The following is a 17,593-nucleotide window of genomic DNA, read 5'->3' on the forward strand; positions in this document are numbered from 1 at the left end:
GAGTTAAACAAATTGAAATACAGCTGTTGATAACAATGCAAATTTCATGGTGACAGGATGGACATATGTGCAACTCATGGTGATTACTTGAAATTAATTAAAGGGTTTGTCACCGTGAATTTTATAGGACATTCGGGAAAGATCTTTTAATGGAAGGAAATTGATAATGAGGAAGATCATTCGATAAGGGTTTTCTTATTTTTATTTAATACTTTTATATCCAATAACAATGCCAGAAAATATAGAATTATTATAAAAAACGCATTCAAATATTTTGTTGTTTTGATAATATTTATTTAAAATAATACAGTACATCCTTACAACCTTATAAGTTGATTTTCGCTTCAGTTAGCCGACTAAGCATGACCTTTCAATAAATAGCCTACCGTAATCATGACTAAGGCCATAATCTTGAAGTTAGCTTTCTTTATCCGTAACGAGCTCGTCAGCCTTTCGTGTTTGCAGCTGCACTAATTAAACGAGTTCTCTTAGAGAACTCATTCTCTCTTAAGAGCTGCGTAGATTCCAGATTTAAAGCACACGACGCTTAGCGGGAGATAAAGAATGAAGTGTATTATTTATAATATTTGTCAGTAGTGAATCGTTCGTCGACACTGCACAATGTTGGGTGTTGTTGGTCTGCTTCTCCTGGTGGCGTTCGCCACACTGCTTGTGTGGGATTACTTCTGCCGAAAACGGCGCTACGATATGTTGCTTCCAGGTCCCCGGCCGCTTCCCCTGCTGGGAAATGTGCTTATGTACCGCGGTTTAAATGCCCAACGTGAGTTTCCTTCCATTTCTATGATGCCTTCATTATTTTCAGATGCCTTAGAATATAATAAAAGAAATATATTAAAATATTATAAAAAGTTCATGTTAAAAATTTTAAAAATTAAAGACTAAGTCCAAAATGATTTCGTTATCTACCTGTCAAAAATATTGCCAATTGTACTGCAAACCTCTCCTCATAATCTGTAGAAATCATGGAATTTGTAACCAAGAACCAGCGCAAGTACGGTCGCCTCTACAGGGTGTGGATTTTTAACCAGTTGGCCGTGTTCTCCACGGATCCCCGGGACATTGAGTTTCTGCTGAGTAGCCAGCAGCATATCACGAAGAATAATCTGTACAAGTTACTTCACTGCTGGCTGGGCGAAGGATTGCTGATGAGCACGGGCAGGAAGTGGCACGGTCGAAGGAAGATAATCACGCCCACCTTTCACTTTAAGATATTGGAGCAGTTCGTGGAGATCTTCGACCAGCAAAGCGCTGTGATGGTGGAACAGCTTCAGTCCAGGGCCGATGGAAAGACGCCCATCAACATCTTTCCGGTGGTGTGTCTAACTGCTCTGGATATAATTGCAGGTGAGCAATGATATTTATCCATGTCTATATATATTATTTCTTCTCTTTCTTAGAAACTGCCATGGGCACAAAGATCGATGCACAGAAGAATCCAAATCTGCCTTATGTCCAGGCAGTCAATGAGTAAGAGTAATTTTGAAAATCACTTCTTATCTGCTGATTCTTTCTTCGTGACAGGGTCACCACCATCATGATTACTCGTTTTATCAACGCTTGGCAGCGAGTGGATTGGATATTCCGGCTGACCCAGCCAACAGAAGCTAAACGCCAGGATGCCGCTATCAAGACGATGCACGACTTCACCGAGAACATTATTCGTGAACGGCGTCAGGCGCTGGTAAACAATTCTAAAGAAACAGATGAGCAGGTGGATGATCTAGGCCAGAAGCGTCGTATGGCTTTACTGGATGTGCTGCTGCAGTCTACAATAGATGGAGCTCCGTTAAGCGATGTGGATATCCGGGAGGAGGTAGACACCTTTATGTTTGAGGGCCATGATACAACCACATCGGCCATTTCCTTCTGTTTATATGAGATATCTAGGCATCCAGAGGTGCAAGAACGCTTGGTGCAGGAAATCCGTGAGGTGCTCGGAGAAGATCCAAAAACGCAGGTTACTCTGCGTGATCTGGGTGAGCTGAAGTATATGGAGAATGTGATTAAGGAGTCACTGCGTCTGCATCCTCCAGTGCCCATGATAGGCCGCTGGTTCGCTGAGGATGTGGAAATACGTAGGTAGTGCAAATATATTTAATTCTTTATACTAACCAGTCTTTAATGTTATAAGGTGGCAAGCGTATACCAGCAGGCACTAACTTCACAGTGGGCATTTTTGTTCTTCTTCGTGATCCTGAGTACTTTGAGTCCCCCGATATGTTCCGACCGGAGAGATTCGAGGCGAACGTTCCGCAGATCCATCCGTATGCGTACATACCCTTTTCTGCTGGACCAAGGAACTGCATAGGCCAAAAGTTTGCTTTGCTGGAGATGAAAAGCACAATCAGCAAGCTCCTCCGTTACTTCCAGTTGCTGCCTTTGGGTCCTGATCCCCAGCATTCAATGAATATTGTCCTGCGTTCAGCCAACGGCGTGCATTTAGGATTGAAACCTCGCGCTACGAGTTGATTTTCTTTGTTGGTCAAACAACTATATTGGTTTAAAATAAATGTGATAAATAAATAAAACATTTAACTAGATACAACTTAGTCCGTGGAACTACATACATATGTGCATATATACAAATTCTCTGATATGACCGATTCTACCAGATGTTTTTACAAAAAAAACAGCTGGCTAGTTTTTGGCCCGTGAATTTTCCGTCTCGCTTATCTTAGTGTTTTAGCACTCCGTCTCACTCTAGCAACAGGCGCACTATTCGAATCGGTTTGCTTATATAAACCTAAACGCAAAGCAATAAATACCTGGTGTATAAATAAGTAATCCATTTGAGGTACTTCAGATAAGATAGCCGACTAGTCAGAAAGCCCACTCCGCGACTCGCTGCAGGGGGTACAACATGTTGGTGGCTTTGCTAGTGACTCTCCTGGTGGCTCGTCTGGTGGCCTGGCTAATTCGTTTGTCTTTGAATGAACTGCGACATCCTCTACATGGGGTGGTGCCCTGTGTTTCGCGAGTTCCTTTAGTAGGATCCGCCTGGCAGATGCGTAGTTTCCAGCCGGATAGTAAGTTGTTGTCGAGAAGCTTCACTTTGTAAATTTAGTAAATATATTTCAGATCTCCACGAGAAATTCGGCGAATATGTTCGCCGTTTTGGTCGGTGCTTTATGGGTACTGTACTGGGCCGTGTGATTGTGGTTACAGCGGAACCACGACACGTAGATGCACTTTTGCATAGTAATCATCAGCTAAGGAAGGGCACCATGTATCTTGCTCTACGTGGTTGGCTGGGTAATGGACTCTTGCTGAGCCGCGGTGAGGAGTGGCATACGATGCGTAAGATCATTACGCCTACATTTCACTTCGGCATCCTGGAGCAGTTCGTTGAGATCTTCGACAAACAGAGCAGCAGGTTGGTGAAGCGTTTGGAGCCCATGTCGCATGACGAGAAGGCCGTGAATATCTATCCCTATGTAGGTTTGGCTACCCTCGATATCATCACAGAAACGGCTATGGGCGTAAGTGTGAATGCTCAAGGAAATGAGGATTCGGATGTGGTGCATGCTGTAAAAGAGTATGTTGCGGTATACTCAATCGTGACTTTTTAAGCTACTTACTAATACCTTTAATCCTCTTTTAGTCTGACAAACATCTTGGCCACCAGGTTTATGAGACCGCATCTGCTACTTCCCCAGCTCTTCCGACTGTGTTGGTCTACTGGGTTTAAAAAGCAAGAATATAGCGTCAACTGCTTACATCAGTTCACAAATGGTATTATAGAGCATCGTCGTCATCTGTTGGCCACAGGGTGTTGCCAGAAACAGCCAGAGAAACGACACACCCTGCTGGACACTCTCCTGCAGGCCACTGTGGGTGGGAAACCGCTAACCGACAAACAGATTCGCGATGAAGTCAACACCTTTATCTTCGAGGGTCATGATACAACGACTTCGGCAGCCGCTTTCTGTTTATACCTGCTTTCTCGACATGAGGCAGTGCAGCAAAAGCTGTTTGAAGAGCTTAATGAGTACTACGGACGGGATTTAAATAAAGGTGTTATCCACTCCGATTTTGCTGCTCTTCCATATCTGAACTGTGTGGTCAAGGAGTCTTTGCGTCTGTATCCGCCTATTCCAGCAGTGGCCCGCTGTTTAGAAAAAGATTTGGACATAGGTGAGAGGAGGAAAGACCTATGTATATGGGCTATTCACATATTTTTCTATTCTTGTTAGATGGTGGTTACATCCCAATGGGAACCAACGTAGTCGTACTGCTCTGGCAGCTCCTTCGCGATGAAGCACTATTTGCTGATCCACTACTCTTTCAACCAGAGAGGCATCTAGGAGAAGAGTCCTCCAGACTGAGTCCATACAGCTACATACCCTTCTCCGCAGGGCCGAGGAACTGCATTGGTCAAAAGTTTGCACTTCTGGAGACGAAAACCATAGTGATCAAGATGATGCGACACTACAAGCTGCTACCAATCGGCGTAGATGTGGAGCCTTCCATTAAAATAGTGCTGCGATCGAAGTGCGGTGTGAATATAGGCTTGCGACCGAGGATATATTAATAATTTGTGATTTTAGAATTAAAATAAATATTTAAGAACCTACTGGCGCCATGGCGATTTAAATCTAGTTATCGATAACAATCAGGTGGCTAGTAATGGGCAGAGTCGGCTTTTTCCCGCTAAATTGGTTAATTTGTAAGCGAATATTGTTATGATTCAAATTTGAACGGATTTTAAACTGTTTTTTGAATTTAACATTATAATAATATAATATTATAAACTTTTCTTCTCGCATATATGGGTTTAGAAAATATATTTAACGTACTATTAATACGGCATACGAAGTATTGAAAAGAAAAAATGACGTGCATCCCGATTTCCTCCTCAAAATTGGTAGCATTTTGTCTATAACTACGCCAATAATGGTCCAAATATGGAATTTCATATCTCGTTGAACTTGATTTTTTTGAGATCTGCATTTAAAATTAAAAATGTACATTTTTTCCATGTCTCAAACAAAAAAAAAGATGATGTTAATCTTTGCTTCCAAAATAACAACAAGATTGCAATCCGGCCTATCCAGTCGGTACACAACTATATATTTACATACATCAATATGTATATTAAATGAACATCTGGCTTTCATTTTAGCTTTTTCCATTTGCCAATCGATAAATGTCAACTGTTGATTTGTATGGACTTGAACTGATCCGTTTATATTTCCTGCTCTTCCGACAATTCCTTGAGAAATGTGTTTTCTACGTTTTCTGGCCCAAGCCCGTGGCACCTTAGGACGCGTAAGTATTTAACAAAACTAATTCAGGTTAAGTAGTAAAAGAACTCAGAACTAATAGGGCTTCTCATCTCCCTCAGCATCTGGCAGAAGCGTCACCTACTGCCTGGGCAGCGGCTCCTGTTGACTCCGGCCGGAAATTGCATCTGGTAATAGGAAATGAGTCGTGTGACCTGGATTCAGCCGTATCAGCCGTCACTTTGGCCTTTGTCTACGCTCAGCGATATCAAGAGCACGACTATGTCCCTATCCTGAACATTCCTCGTCAGGATTATCCCCTTAAAACCGAGGTGGGACACTTGTTTGTCAAGTGTGGAATAGCGGAACCCGTATTGCTCTTTCGGGATGATATACCGAGAGAAGTGGCTCAGGGTGTAAAAGTTATCCTTGTGGATCACCATGTCAGTCAACTGGCACCGAACGTTACGGAGATTTTGGATCACAGGCCATTGGAGGATAGTAGTCCTTCTTTCAAGCAGCTGCCAGCCGATTGCACGCGAGACATTGATGCGGCTGTAGGCTCCTGCGCTACTCTGGTGGCCCAGCGATATTTGGCCGAGGAACAACCCAAATCCGCTGGCGTGGCTCAGCTGTTGCACGCAACTATCGTGCTGGACACCATTAATTTTTCCACGGCAGCCAAACGCTTTGGAACAAAGGATGTGAACATGGTGGAACAGCTAGAAAGGGAGTTAAACCTCAAGGAAAATCAAAGAAGCAACCTTTTCGATGAGCTAGTTGCTGCAAGGGCGGATATCAGTAAACTTACTCTAACCGAAGTGCTGCGTAAGGATATGAAGATTTTACAAACTGATCGCCAGATTGTTCCCCTAGCTGGAATGCCTATTCTTGTTAGGGATTTTGTGAAGAGAAATGGTGCCGAAAAAGCAGTACGCGAGTTCGGTGTGGATAGTAACCTACTGGTTATTTTGGGAATGTATGTCTCACCTGTCGACGGTCAAGTGCAGCGTGACTTGGCCTTGATCTCTCTCTCTGGCCAGAGCCAAATTGTGGAGTGCATCCGACATGCACTGATGGAGTCTAACGATCCGAAACTCGATCTGCGACCTCATGTGGAAGATACCCGCTTTTTGGGCGGCTGCTTCCTGCGCCAGCATAATGTCCAGGCTACCAGAAAGCACATTCTACCCATCGTAAAGCGAGCCCTGCTTGTATGGGAGACGGATCATGGATGCGATTGTGACGATGTGTACTTCTTTAAGGAGAAACCGCAATTGGGACTTTCTTGAAGCGAGATCATACCAAAAAGCCAGACTTAGCTAAAATTTTTGTGACACTGCTGTTACCAACCTAATGCTATACCAAAAAGAAATAGAAAATGTACTATTTAAGATAACATTGCCAATGTTCTTGAACGAAGTTCGGGAGCTTGTGATTTATGGGGTCACTTTCACAACACAAAGTGAAATATTGAAGAAATTAGTATTCCAAAAGTGCGTTGGTTATATGAAGGTGAAATTAGTTTCCAAGGAAATATTCCAAATAATAAGTTTCCCTCTAGTTTCCTAGGTGTTTATGTGTATTAAGCGAATATGTACAGGTCATACATGGGTAAAAAAAGGATATGATTAATAAAAAAAAATAAAGAAACTACAGTTGCGGTTCGGCATCTGCCGCTCCTTCATCCTCGCCCATATCGTCATCGGCGCACTCGAGCGTCATGTCCTCCAGCATCTCCTCCAGCGTGATCTGCGGCACATCTCCGCCAGTGGCCTGAACCTCAATTGGTATCGTCTTGTTGGTATCGCGATAGATGTTGACCTGTCCTCGAATATCCTCGTTCTCTTCGAGATCATCGAGGAACTCGTGGTAATCGTATTTGCTGCGCTCATCTGTGGCCTCCGCTGCCAGATGCTTGATCTTCCACACGCGCTGGCTAAGTCTAGTTTGGCGATCGTAGTGTTTGCGTACAAGGATCACATCTGGAATTAAATCCGGTGACAGTTTGTCGAATTCTTGGTCGTTGATATTAGCCTCGCCGGTGTTGTAGCCCATCACAGAATCGCCCACCTTGAGTAGGTGACCCAAGTGGGAGCGTGTGTGAATGGGGTTATCGTTGATGCCCAGCTCCGAAGCACGCACTACCCAAATGTCGCAGAGGGCATGCTTAAAAGAGACCTGTCCTTGGCCGGGATAAGTCTTTCGATCTTTCTCCATAATCACATCAATGTCCATGACAACGTATTCAACAAGCTGCTTCGGGTTGCAGATGGCTTCAAAAGGAGCTCTAAAACAGACAAGCCAGTTAGCTTATTAAGAAATAAACAAAGAAAATTATTCCCACCTGAAGTACACCTGTGACGTAAGTTCTGCAATCTGTGCAGTCAGAGGATCAATCAAATGAATGCTGCTGGACACTCGGTTAACCAGGACCAATGGAGATAGATTACCCAGCTGGTGGCGTAGCTTCTTCGACAGGCAAACGGCACTGTCTTTCGACACTGGTGCTATTTCTACTGACCAGTTGTACTTGTAATTGTAGTTGTTACTGTGAATATCGTGCGAGATGAGACGCTTCGAGGTTGTCACCTTCCCGGGAACCATGGTCAAAAGAAAGTCGACCATGCGCCGGGCATGGTTATCATTAGCGTAAAAGAAATCCAGGCCACCGTGCTCCGGCTTTATGCCCAATGTGTTCTCGTGGGCCTTGTGCTTGAGAATCAACTGTTCCAGATAGTAGAAGGTCTTCTTGTTCTCTGCCCGCTGCCGAACTTGCACCAGGCAGCGCCAGAAATCCTTAGCTTCAGTGCGATGACAATCGTTACACATCTGATTCTGCACTGTAAATTCCACCACAAAGACTTGCTGTAGAACCGTTCCTCCGGTGATCTCTCCGTGCACGGTCAACTTCACCTTAATGCGCTTGGAGTGCTGCTCCGTCCAGATGAAGCCAGCGTCCACCAATTTCACTTCCTTTAATCCCTTAAGCTTCTTCAGGCATAGGGCTAGAAGCTCGCGAGACTCCAAAGAGGCCTGAATCCATTCGTTGGGCGGCTGCAGATAGCGCTCGCAATTACGACAGAAGTGGAGCACCGCCTGTTTCGGGATGCTCTCCGTGATGTCCACATGGTTGCGCAGACAAGTGACGCACATGTTGGCTGGATTGGGCTGGATAACCACTCCACACTCGCAGCACAGGATTGACGCAGTCGAGGCGGCGCTCTTTCCCTCACCGGCGCCCAGCGGGCTAACGCCAGCGTATTCGTGATCCATTAATCCTCCAGATATATCTGTATTCCAGCTATTTCACAATGGCGTTTCAGGAGTCGAGACGTTAAATTTCTGTAGAGTACACAAGTTTGTAAACACGTGCCAGTGGAGATGTAGGGATGGGCAAACAGAAAGAAGGTGCCGAATAATCGTTTTTTTTTAGCTAGAACTAGCTCATTGACAGAATTTCTTTTTCATTTCCTAGTTATTTGTGTGCTCAACGAAATAAAAAAAAAAGATCAGAATGTGAACCCTTTGACATTTTTTTTTAAATGTAAACTGTTTCGAAAAATATAGAAATAACATAGAGTATCTGCTATTTAGCTGTGTAATTTGGCTTTTTTTTGGCTATATTATCTACGATTATTCCAGTTGTAGTGCTGTATTATCGATATATTAGCCGCTGGCATCACTGACTAAACAGCTGAGGAAACGGTTTTACTTTCACGGATTTGGAAGGGATTTGACGCCATGCAAAAGAAGCCGATCAACGCGAATTCCCTGCTGGACAAGCTGCACCGCGGTGCCGTATACGCCTGCATCGGGGTCACCCTCTACGGTACCTACATCCTCGGGATGCGTTATTACCACTACTACACGGTCATCCGGCCGGAGAAGCAGCAGGCTGATCTGAAGCTTTTGGACGAGGGTGCTCATGACAAGGCCAAGGAGCTTAAGTACTAGGATCCGCTATTCTCTGCCCCCTTTAATTGTTAAATGTCTGTTAAGCGCAATAAATTGTAAGGAAATGTAAACATTTTCAGCTGAAATGATATGGCAGAATGCCGGTTGTTGTTGTGTAACCACGGACAGCTGGCCAATATGGATGGCAATCCGCAGCAATGAAGAGACTTCAAGATTCAAGATCTGGCCCTGGAACCAACCCAACAATGAGCCATTAGCCGTCTGGGCCGTAAATCAAACCGGTCACAATGGGGAATCAATCAATCGACATCGACCCGTTCCGCAGACTAGAATTAGCCAAGAATTATAATTTAGCTGGCAATCAAAAATGTTGTCATCTCCGGATCGTGACCAGATCTCAGATCGCAGACTAGACCCCCCGATGGCTTCCGCTTGCCCAACGCGTCTCGCGTGCATTCACCTCCATGCGCAGGGCATTAATATTAAATGATATGATGCCAAAACAATCGCGGGGAGGAGAAGACAATGGAGGTGCCACCCACTTTTGCCAAGAGACTTTTGACGAGACTTCGTCGACGATTGGGAAAATGAAAATGCGCTTGCGTTCAGCTGTTTTCCATGCTTCATTCAACAATGTTGCCTCCGGCGTTGCTTCATTCATGACTTGGGAACTCCGAAAAGCACAAACTGAAACTGCGATTTGCAATTGTCACTGCGGTCAAGGTCGTCCTTCATTGTAGGGGTATTATACTGGGTACGGGTAGCAAGCCCCCAGCAGACGGAAATGATCGATGGAAGGAGGTGTCTCTGCGGCTGGATATCCAGCAGCTTAATATTAACCCAGTCTTAAGATTTAGATTGAAAGAAAATTCAAACACTAGATATGTCTTTTATTTAATTTTATTCTTTTTGGCATAAATATATTGCCAATAGTTTTTTATAAACGTTTAAAGAAGATCAACTTCATGTACTTCCAAAAAGTTTTCCACTCTGTTAAACATGATGTAATTTTCCTTAAGCTACAATTTTCTTTTGGTAAGATTCCTCCCTCCCAATACAAGAATTTCTTAAATAAACCTCGTTTACTCCTATAAAAATGAATGACTATGAACCTGGGCAACAACCTTTGGCCCAATACGAATATACCCCTTCAGCTAGAGGTCCCCGCGAAAATCGTGCACGTTGGATATTCTTTCGATAAGAGCTTGCATTGGAAATGATCTGGCAGAGATCTCAGCTGGGCTGGCAGCTTAATTAAAAATGCCAAAATGCTGCTAAACGTGCAATTGTTCATAATTTGTATATAATGCTGGCACATGCATGTGCAATTCCCACGGAGTTTGTGGCATTTCAATATTTGGCCCAGCTTCTGGGCAAGCTTAGGTAATGCTTCCTTTTTGGCTGTGTAAACTATCTGATATGCCAGTGAAAGTGTTATACGATATGTACGAAAGGGCACTCGGTGATTGTGGAACGCATTTCGGAGTCTCGGGTTGCATGTTGCATGTGGATTGCATTGCTAACTCGGCTGCCTTATTTCAATTTTGATTGCCCAATAGGTCTGTGATCTTAGAATTTCGACTACGATTGCAATTATAACCGATATCGTTAGTTTCCACGCCCACTCAACTCCGCCGGATGAGCGGATGGATGACCTTTTGGCTCTCGCAACATAAACAATATTCGATTTCAAGTCCTCAACCCGTCATGCATTCAATTCAGCTGCAACAATCGCTGCTGCTGCGCAGCTGCTCTGCTGCTGTTGTTGTCAGTTTGCAATTATGCAAACTGTAGCAGCAACAAGCAACAACAAGCCATGCCGGGTGACTATAAAAGCGCCGGGCAACTGGCAGCCATCAACAAACCTCGCCTGGCGCCCAACTCATCAAGTCAACTAGTAATTCAGCAAAAACTACAGCAGCAACATGAAGTTCTTGGTAAGCAGCAGCAACAGAAAGGATTAAATCCGGTCAAGAATAACTTCGAGTGAAACCCTTTTTTTTAAGTGACTATTTACATAACTTAAAAGAGTGATTTTTTTTTCAAATCCATTTCTTGCTGAAATAATTTCGAAACAGTGTCATATCGCTAATGCGAAGTTTTCAGTAATTTGCAAAAATATTTATAAAACAATACAAGTATAGAAAGATATCAACATGAAGAACTTTTAAGCTATTGCTAACTGAATCCCATTTTACCTTTAAACCAAATTAAAACCCAAACTTTTTTCTTTGTTCAGTGTGTGTTTGTCATCCTGGCCATCTTTATGGTGGGCACTTGGGCAGCAGTTTCGGAGCCAGCTCATGAAACCCTGGAACATGAGCCGTCCGCCGTGGATGAGAAGAAGACGGAGAAGAGGGGCATCTATGGATTTGGCCACGGATATGGAGCCTACGGCGGATACGGTGGTTACGGACATGGACACTATGGCGGCTATGGATTGGCCAGTCCCTATTACGGTGGCTACGGATACGTTCATGCGGCGCCCTACTACGGCGGTCACCACGGTTACTATCCGTATCACCACGGCCACTACGGCTTCTATTAGGAACACCACCTATCCATGATCATTATCCACACAATTTTTTTTCTCGATCGCTTCATGCTCATCACTGCACTATCATACATATATATATATTTCTTTTCGTGAAACATTCAGCACAGAATAAATGTCCAGCAAATAGCTCATGTCTTTGACTTTCACGGAGCTGGAAAGCCATGAAATGTATAAAAATATATATGATATCTTATGAAATGTAGTACAAAACTCATTTGAGAACTTTTTTTAAAGAACAAATGAGTGGTTTTTCTGTCTGTAAACTATGAATATATATATATGTATTTGTATCTAATGGGCATAAATTATCGAAATATATAGTAACGCATAAATAACAAAAATCAGAAGATTGTCTTGCAAGGGTTCATTGTACTTATAAACACAATGAAAGGCAAAAAAAAAAACGGCCATGCGAATTTCAAACTATAAGCAAGTGAGACTGAATTTTGAAAAAAATTGGAAAAAATACCTTTTTTGAAAAAGTCGTTAAACTTGTCTGCCAAACCCTCAGCAGAAGTTAAAAAGTGACCGTGTTATACAATAGTCTCTGTTATAATTTTGACACAGTATGACCACTAGCCTACTTGAATAACTGTTCAGCTATTCACGCTTAATATTTGTTTTAAAAGATGCTAAAACGCGATCTACAGAAAATTACGTTGAAGCTGTCCGATCTTAAGGACTACGAGATCGCCCGGCAGAAGAACAAGCTAAAGGGGGCACCACGTCCGAGGTTGTCCCAGGATGCCATAACCGGAGATGACGCCTCCACTTCGGGAACAACAGCCAGCTGCAGTTCCAAAACGGGCACGGCAACAGAATCTGCATCAGGATCAGGGTCGGGATCGGGATCGGGTTCTGGATCCGGATCAGGATCTGGATCCGCTTCATATCTTACGGGACTAGGCTACCGATCGGAGACACCCTCTTCTGCATCATATACCACGTCGACGACCCCGACTCCAGCCACACAGGAGGAACTATTGAGACCCTCCTCTGCCGTTACAGCCACCACCACCACGGGTACTACCAATTCGGGATCAACGGATGATGTTAGCGTTGCTGCCGTAGTGGATGATACGGATACCATTGACGAAATCAGCGATGACAACTGGGTGGATCTGAATGCAGACACCAACGACACCATTGATACCCACGAGGAGGAGGATGAGGAAGATGGGGCCAGAGGAGGAATCTAGAAGTGCAGACCTAAAGTCACCTAACGCAGCTGCAAGTGAAGACCCCCATTCCGTGCATCATCGCATTTCGTATACGTAACCAATTATAATAACCTATTGCATGCTCCTCCTACGTAAGAATGTATTTAACTTTTTACGCTGCTTCCACAAGCGCATTTATTCATTTGCGTTAAGATTCAAAACAAACCATTTATTAAATCCTATTAAAAACTTTATTTAAACGGAAAATCCTCATACAAAATGGGGCTTATGGGATAACATAATTAGTTGCATATACAAAAGGTTCTGTTGAGTTCCACGAAGCAGACATTTTAATTGCCACTGACGTATGTATGGCCTTCTAATTAGGCGGAAATACGTTCGGATTACAGCGTCCAGTTGGTGATGAGTTGAATACGGAGTTCCTAATTGAGCTGCTTTGCAGGGAGCTTAAAATCCGGGAGGTTAATTTATGAAGAGCCTCTGGGCGATTCAACAAGTACCTAATGTCCACCAGCAACAAGTGGCCATGGACTGAGCATATGGGTGGGTAAATCTCCAGCTGTGATACTGAAATCCTAAACACATGTTATCCGTGTTTCAGGTGGTGTATGCAACGTGACTTGGGCAGCAAACTTATAGGATGGGTTGGCCCCCAATGTCGTTACCCACACGGAAAGCTCCCCGAAAAAAGCTAAAAAGCTGTCGGCGCTGCATTTCAAAATCATCAAACGTAAAGCTCTGTTTTGAGTCCAGCGGCAAGCTGGCGAATATACCGAGTTGAGTTCAACTCAATCCCGTCCGGTTCGGCTCGGCAGTCCGGACAACGGTTAACGGACAGCACAGCGGATGGCAGCCCATCCGCTAATTGCGGGTCGCTGGATTCCACGGCCAACCGATTGCCAATTAATTTCTCGACAAAGTTCGATTTTCGACCGCTCCTATCTTGGCTATTGCCTTTTGTGGTATAAGTGCCTCTATCCATATCCGAGTCTGTATCGGTATCGGTATCCGTGACTCAAGGATCGACCGGTCGCAGCACGTGCCACGTGCCGGTTTAACGAAAAGTGCAAGGGTAAGTGGCCAAGTGCCAAGAATTACTTGTCCAGACATAATAAATACTCCTTAATTCGACACCAAAGGATTAGGTTAATTTGATAATCATAATATTTCTGAAAAATATATAGAACCATAAAAAGGTGTAATTCCATTATATTGTCCGAAGGCACCCATGTTCTTTGCTATACTATAGCTAACCACGTCTTGAATCTGACGATAAGAGTAACGATTTAGTAAAAATTAAAAACCTGTAAATGCATCAGCAAACCTTTAACCTTTAGCCTTTGTTTACCATAGTTTTTTTTTTGCTACACATGTACATATTGGTAAATGGCGGCGAAATGCAAAATGGCATAATTCTCTTCGACCCAAAAATGTAGTCCTTTTGGGTATAGTGTTTCCATAATCCTAGTGCCACAACTAGTAGTAAAAAGAGGGCCGTCTTTGCCATCTATGCATATGCATAACACATTGTGGCCGGGTGAGAACGTGACGCCGGGGGGCAAACTCAGGTGCATTGATATAACCACCTGTCACATACACATTCGCGGCACGTGCAGCGCATCCTCGTTGAGAAGAGGGAAAGTAGTGGGGGAACCCCGGAAGGATGTGAAAGTGAAAGTGAGATACAGTGACAACAGGCAGGAAGATAGCTTATGAAACTTTTACGGATACTCTGCGCAATGAGACAGTTTCACTATACCACGCGCTGACTTCTTTGATCGCTTCTAATATACATAAGATATATACTTACATGTAGGTACAGTCCCGCATACCTGGATTCCCACACCGATGTTTTGAGTGTAAACTCTGATGTTTTCGCTCGAGAGCGCATGCCTTTCATTAGTCCGTGCATAATTAGCGAGAACTCACACGGGAATGCCACTATCGAGGTCGCAATATTAGCACTAAAATTGTGGCTCAATCTTTACTAAAATTATTTCTAGGATTTGCGATGATTTTCTTCTTATTAAATTCTCGTTCCTGAGAAATGTCTCCAAAATTTTGACAAAGTTTATTACTTACAAAAAGGATCCTGCTTCGAAATAACCTTTAGTTAAAATACATTTTTTAAAGCTCCTTAGTTCAGTTAGTTTTCCTATAATTTAATCAAACAAACTATGCTAGCCAAATGGTCGGTGCTATCAACTTAAGCCCCTGCGAACAGAGGGCTTTATGGGCTCAGAGTGTTGCATTGCTTGTTTGCTAGTGTGTGTCTGTGCATATCTGATTGTTGCGACCAGAAGGTGATGGCCAGCAGGACGAAGGGGAGGAGGAGGAGGAGGAGGAGGAGCAGCAGCAGGCGAAGGCCCACACTCAACAGGTGGCTGTGAAGAGTCCTGCCCCTTGGATCGACTTTCGTCCTGCCTAACGTTGCAATATTAATGCGGCCCAGCGCTTCTGACGAGTGCATGTTAAATAGAAGGCGGCGGCCGAGCAAACGACCCGCCCAGATACTATATATCCTGGGCTTTTGGCTCGTCCTTGCCCCTCTTGGGCCGCCCCTTGGCCGAATTGGCGCGGCCTTTGCTCTTGGCATTTGCCTTTTTAACCAGTTCTTATAGTTGGCTTTTGGGCTGTGGCAGGGAAAATGGCAATGCGGCATGTTTCGTGAAAAGTGGAAAAAGTGAAATAACAAAATGGCCGATGCAGACAATTTGCTGCTGAATGCCGAATGTCAATCTTGTTTTGTCAGCTAATTTGCATGAATATTATCCAGCTGGCACATTATGCCATTGACTTGTGCTTTCCCTGGCAGCTCAATTTTCCGGCTTTTCGCCTGTTTGACATTGACGTGCAACGAAGATTCCAGCGTTTCCTTGGCCATCAGCTGCAATTAAATCAATAGTTGGTACTAGGCTAGCAGCCTGGCCGCAAATCGTCGATAAAGGCCACTCAACATATATATAAAAATCATTTTTAATAAGCCAGACCTATAGGTTAGGTGATCAGATTGAATAATGGTAAATCTTTGATATTAGAAGTATAAAAGTTTTTTTTTTTTTGACCTACTGAGACCGAAAAGTGTATGTAATAACCTCATATTTTGCATTGGAATGTACTGCACGCTGGCGCCAGTTGGGAATCGAGTTCCGTTTCGGATTGGGAAAAGGCAAGTGAATGCACCTATTAACATAGACTAAGCAAAAGGTGTTTGACACCGATAAGACGCGACCGAGATGGGATCATTGTACACGGATCCGTGCTTTGGGGGATATAACATAACTAGCGCCATGGAATATTTTTACACACTTCGAGAGAGTGTCAGAGATTCGAACTAGAAGACTCAGCCTGGTTTTTATTTGGCTATGGATCGGTGAGCTATTGACCGAGATTTGTACATATATTCTGAGGCTTATCGTCAAGTCGGATCGTTGTCGTTGTCTTGGGTACACAACAGCAATCAACAGCAATCCGTATTTTCGGGCACTCCGTGTTAGTCGTAATCTGCAAAGTAGTCAACAATGAAAGCAACAACAGCCAGTGGACGTCGGCGGTGAAGGAAAGGACTGGAAGTAGTTGGAACCATAGTCGAGTTTTCATTCGTATAAATAGCGAAATGGGTTTAAAAATAAACAGATCAACACCATCGACGTCTGCGATCTCAGGAGCGGTCTTAGAAACATCCACTGCGCAGGGACGTTAGTTTGCCGGAAATGTATTGACCAATGCTGGATAACAGGGATTTCTTCTTGATCTGTGACGAAGACGTAATCGTGGACAAGGCTTCCCAACCATAGGCAATGGAGGTTCCGACGGCTATCTGGGACATCACATAGATGGTGTGCAGTACGGAAAAGGTCAAGAGGAGCTTCATCAACGAGCGCAGTGATCGATATCTCAAAGAATGCTGATTTTTCGTGGAGAGAACTGTGTCGGGCCTTACGTATAGAGATGTGTATGATTCCAGAACACTTTGCACTTCTAACTGGGGCTTATTTTCATTTATAGTCTGACTACTGAGGGTCACAAGAAGCTTTCCGCTGTGTATACTGCGCCTCAGTTCAACTTTCTTGGTCTCCAGCAAATCGTAATAGAAGCTCGGAGGCGGTGTTTCATCCTCCAGCATTGGCAGATCCAAAGAGATAATCAGCTTGAATAGTTGGACAGGATCGCTCCGAACACGGAAGTTGTCGAGCATGCCGAACTCCATTTTTAAGAAATATATTATTTATTGTCTGAAGGACAAAAGATTATATAGTCTACAAGTTTTCGAAAAAAATAGTGGATCGAACATACGAGCTCCGGCTTGACTTTATCTGATACTTGGCACCTGGGTAAACTTAATTTCTAAAAAGATTGATCTTCCAGTGCCTACTTGGGCGCCAGTTCGCTCCTTGCAGCAAGTTGAGCCTGCAGTAACGCTCCATTTCAACTGCCCCGGACTCCACTATCTTATCATTTGAAAATGGGGCGTGGAATGGCCACCTTCGGACGCGCTATGCGGAATTGATTCCCAATCCCGTTCCCGTTCCTGTTCTAAAATAGTCCCCTTAGCAGCGAGGCCGTTATCAACGGCCTGGCATAATCGGTTATCAATATTGTCGCATTACGACAATCATAAATGACCCAAGGGAAAAGGGGTTTGGGAGCGCAGGAGGTAAGCAGGCGTTTATAAATATAGGATCACGGGTTGG

General features: G+C 43.9%; 7 protein-coding genes across 7 annotated transcripts; 5 read left to right on the forward strand and 2 right to left on the reverse strand.

The window, feature by feature from the left end:
- The first annotated feature begins 619 nt into the window (after positions 1-619).
- Positions 620-4,594, forward strand: LOC108103641. The gene is made up of 10 exons (XM_017209192.2): positions 620-781; positions 979-1,365; positions 1,419-1,488; positions 1,543-2,096; positions 2,153-2,485; positions 2,726-2,748; positions 2,846-3,047; positions 3,100-3,556; positions 3,623-4,155; positions 4,215-4,594. Exons 1-10 carry the CDS (start codon positions 622-624, stop codon positions 4,550-4,552), a joined length of 3,057 nt encoding a protein of 1,018 aa, XP_017064681.2. The 5' UTR covers positions 620-621; the 3' UTR covers positions 4,553-4,594.
- A 583-nt stretch (positions 4,595-5,177) lies between these two features.
- LOC108103651 (exopolyphosphatase PRUNE1) lies at positions 5,178-6,930 on the forward strand. Its single transcript, XM_017209208.2, has 2 exons — positions 5,178-5,289; positions 5,366-6,930. The coding sequence occupies exons 1-2, from the start codon at positions 5,242-5,244 to the stop codon at positions 6,533-6,535; spliced, it is 1,218 nt and encodes a 405-aa protein (XP_017064697.1). The 5' UTR covers positions 5,178-5,241; the 3' UTR covers positions 6,536-6,930.
- Positions 6,805-8,646, reverse strand: LOC108103650 (60S ribosomal export protein NMD3). The gene is made up of 2 exons (XM_017209207.2): positions 7,591-8,646; positions 6,805-7,533 (listed from the first exon to the last, which is right to left on the reverse strand). The coding sequence occupies exons 1-2, from the start codon at positions 8,517-8,519 to the stop codon at positions 6,897-6,899; spliced, it is 1,566 nt and encodes a 521-aa protein (XP_017064696.1). The 5' UTR covers positions 8,520-8,646; the 3' UTR covers positions 6,805-6,896.
- A 276-nt stretch (positions 8,647-8,922) lies between these two features.
- LOC108103627 lies at positions 8,923-9,271 on the forward strand. Its single transcript, XM_017209174.2, has one exon. The coding sequence runs from the start codon at positions 8,988-8,990 to the stop codon at positions 9,198-9,200; it is 213 nt and encodes a 70-aa protein (XP_017064663.1). The 5' UTR covers positions 8,923-8,987; the 3' UTR covers positions 9,201-9,271.
- A 1,755-nt stretch (positions 9,272-11,026) lies between these two features.
- LOC108103630 (shematrin-like protein 1) lies at positions 11,027-12,053 on the forward strand. The gene is made up of 2 exons (XM_017209177.1): positions 11,027-11,098; positions 11,401-12,053. The coding sequence occupies exons 1-2, from the start codon at positions 11,087-11,089 to the stop codon at positions 11,707-11,709; spliced, it is 321 nt and encodes a 106-aa protein (XP_017064666.1). The 5' UTR covers positions 11,027-11,086; the 3' UTR covers positions 11,710-12,053.
- A 227-nt stretch (positions 12,054-12,280) lies between these two features.
- Positions 12,281-13,132, forward strand: LOC108103628 (GPI-anchored hemophore cfmA). The gene has a single exon (XM_017209175.2). The coding sequence runs from the start codon at positions 12,348-12,350 to the stop codon at positions 12,915-12,917; it is 570 nt and encodes a 189-aa protein (XP_017064664.1). The 5' UTR covers positions 12,281-12,347; the 3' UTR covers positions 12,918-13,132.
- A 3,104-nt stretch (positions 13,133-16,236) lies between these two features.
- Positions 16,237-17,522, reverse strand: LOC108103629. Its single transcript, XM_017209176.1, has 2 exons — positions 17,196-17,522; positions 16,237-17,134 (listed from the first exon to the last, which is right to left on the reverse strand). The coding sequence occupies exon 2, from the start codon at positions 17,107-17,109 to the stop codon at positions 16,573-16,575; it is 537 nt and encodes a 178-aa protein (XP_017064665.1). The 5' UTR covers positions 17,110-17,134; positions 17,196-17,522; the 3' UTR covers positions 16,237-16,572.
- Between the last annotated feature and the right edge of the window lie 71 nt (positions 17,523-17,593).

This window comes from Drosophila eugracilis, unplaced genomic scaffold, assembly GCF_018153835.1.
Source record: "Drosophila eugracilis isolate 14026-0451.02 unplaced genomic scaffold, ASM1815383v1 contig_2167, whole genome shotgun sequence".
NCBI classification, from domain to species: Eukaryota; Metazoa; Arthropoda; class Insecta; order Diptera; family Drosophilidae; genus Drosophila; species Drosophila eugracilis.

Excerpts from the sequence above, each read along its gene's own strand:
- LOC108103641 (XM_017209192.2), top strand. The coding sequence starts at position 622 with ATGTTGGGTGTTGTTGGTCTGCTTCTCCTGGTGGCGTTCGCCACACTG. Across the intron at positions 1,366-1,418 it reads TGCTCTGGATATAATTGCAG|AAACTGCCATGGGCACAAAG; the intron begins GTGAGCAATGAT and ends TCTCTTTCTTAG. Across the intron at positions 1,489-1,542 it reads TATGTCCAGGCAGTCAATGA|GGTCACCACCATCATGATTA; the intron begins GTAAGAGTAATT and ends TCTTCGTGACAG.
- LOC108103651 (XM_017209208.2), top strand. The coding sequence starts at position 5,242 with ATGTGTTTTCTACGTTTTCTGGCCCAAGCCCGTGGCACCTTAGGACGC. Across the intron at positions 5,290-5,365 it reads CCCGTGGCACCTTAGGACGC|CATCTGGCAGAAGCGTCACC; the intron begins GTAAGTATTTAA and ends CATCTCCCTCAG.
- LOC108103650 (XM_017209207.2), bottom strand. The coding sequence starts at position 8,519 with ATGGATCACGAATACGCTGGCGTTAGCCCGCTGGGCGCCGGTGAGGGA. Across the intron at positions 7,534-7,590 it reads ACGTCACAGGTGTACTTCAG|AGCTCCTTTTGAAGCCATCT; the intron begins GTGGGAATAATT and ends TGTCTGTTTTAG.
- LOC108103627 (XM_017209174.2), top strand. The coding sequence starts at position 8,988 with ATGCAAAAGAAGCCGATCAACGCGAATTCCCTGCTGGACAAGCTGCAC.
- LOC108103628 (XM_017209175.2), top strand. The coding sequence starts at position 12,348 with ATGCTAAAACGCGATCTACAGAAAATTACGTTGAAGCTGTCCGATCTT.
- LOC108103629 (XM_017209176.1), bottom strand. The coding sequence starts at position 17,109 with ATGGAGTTCGGCATGCTCGACAACTTCCGTGTTCGGAGCGATCCTGTC.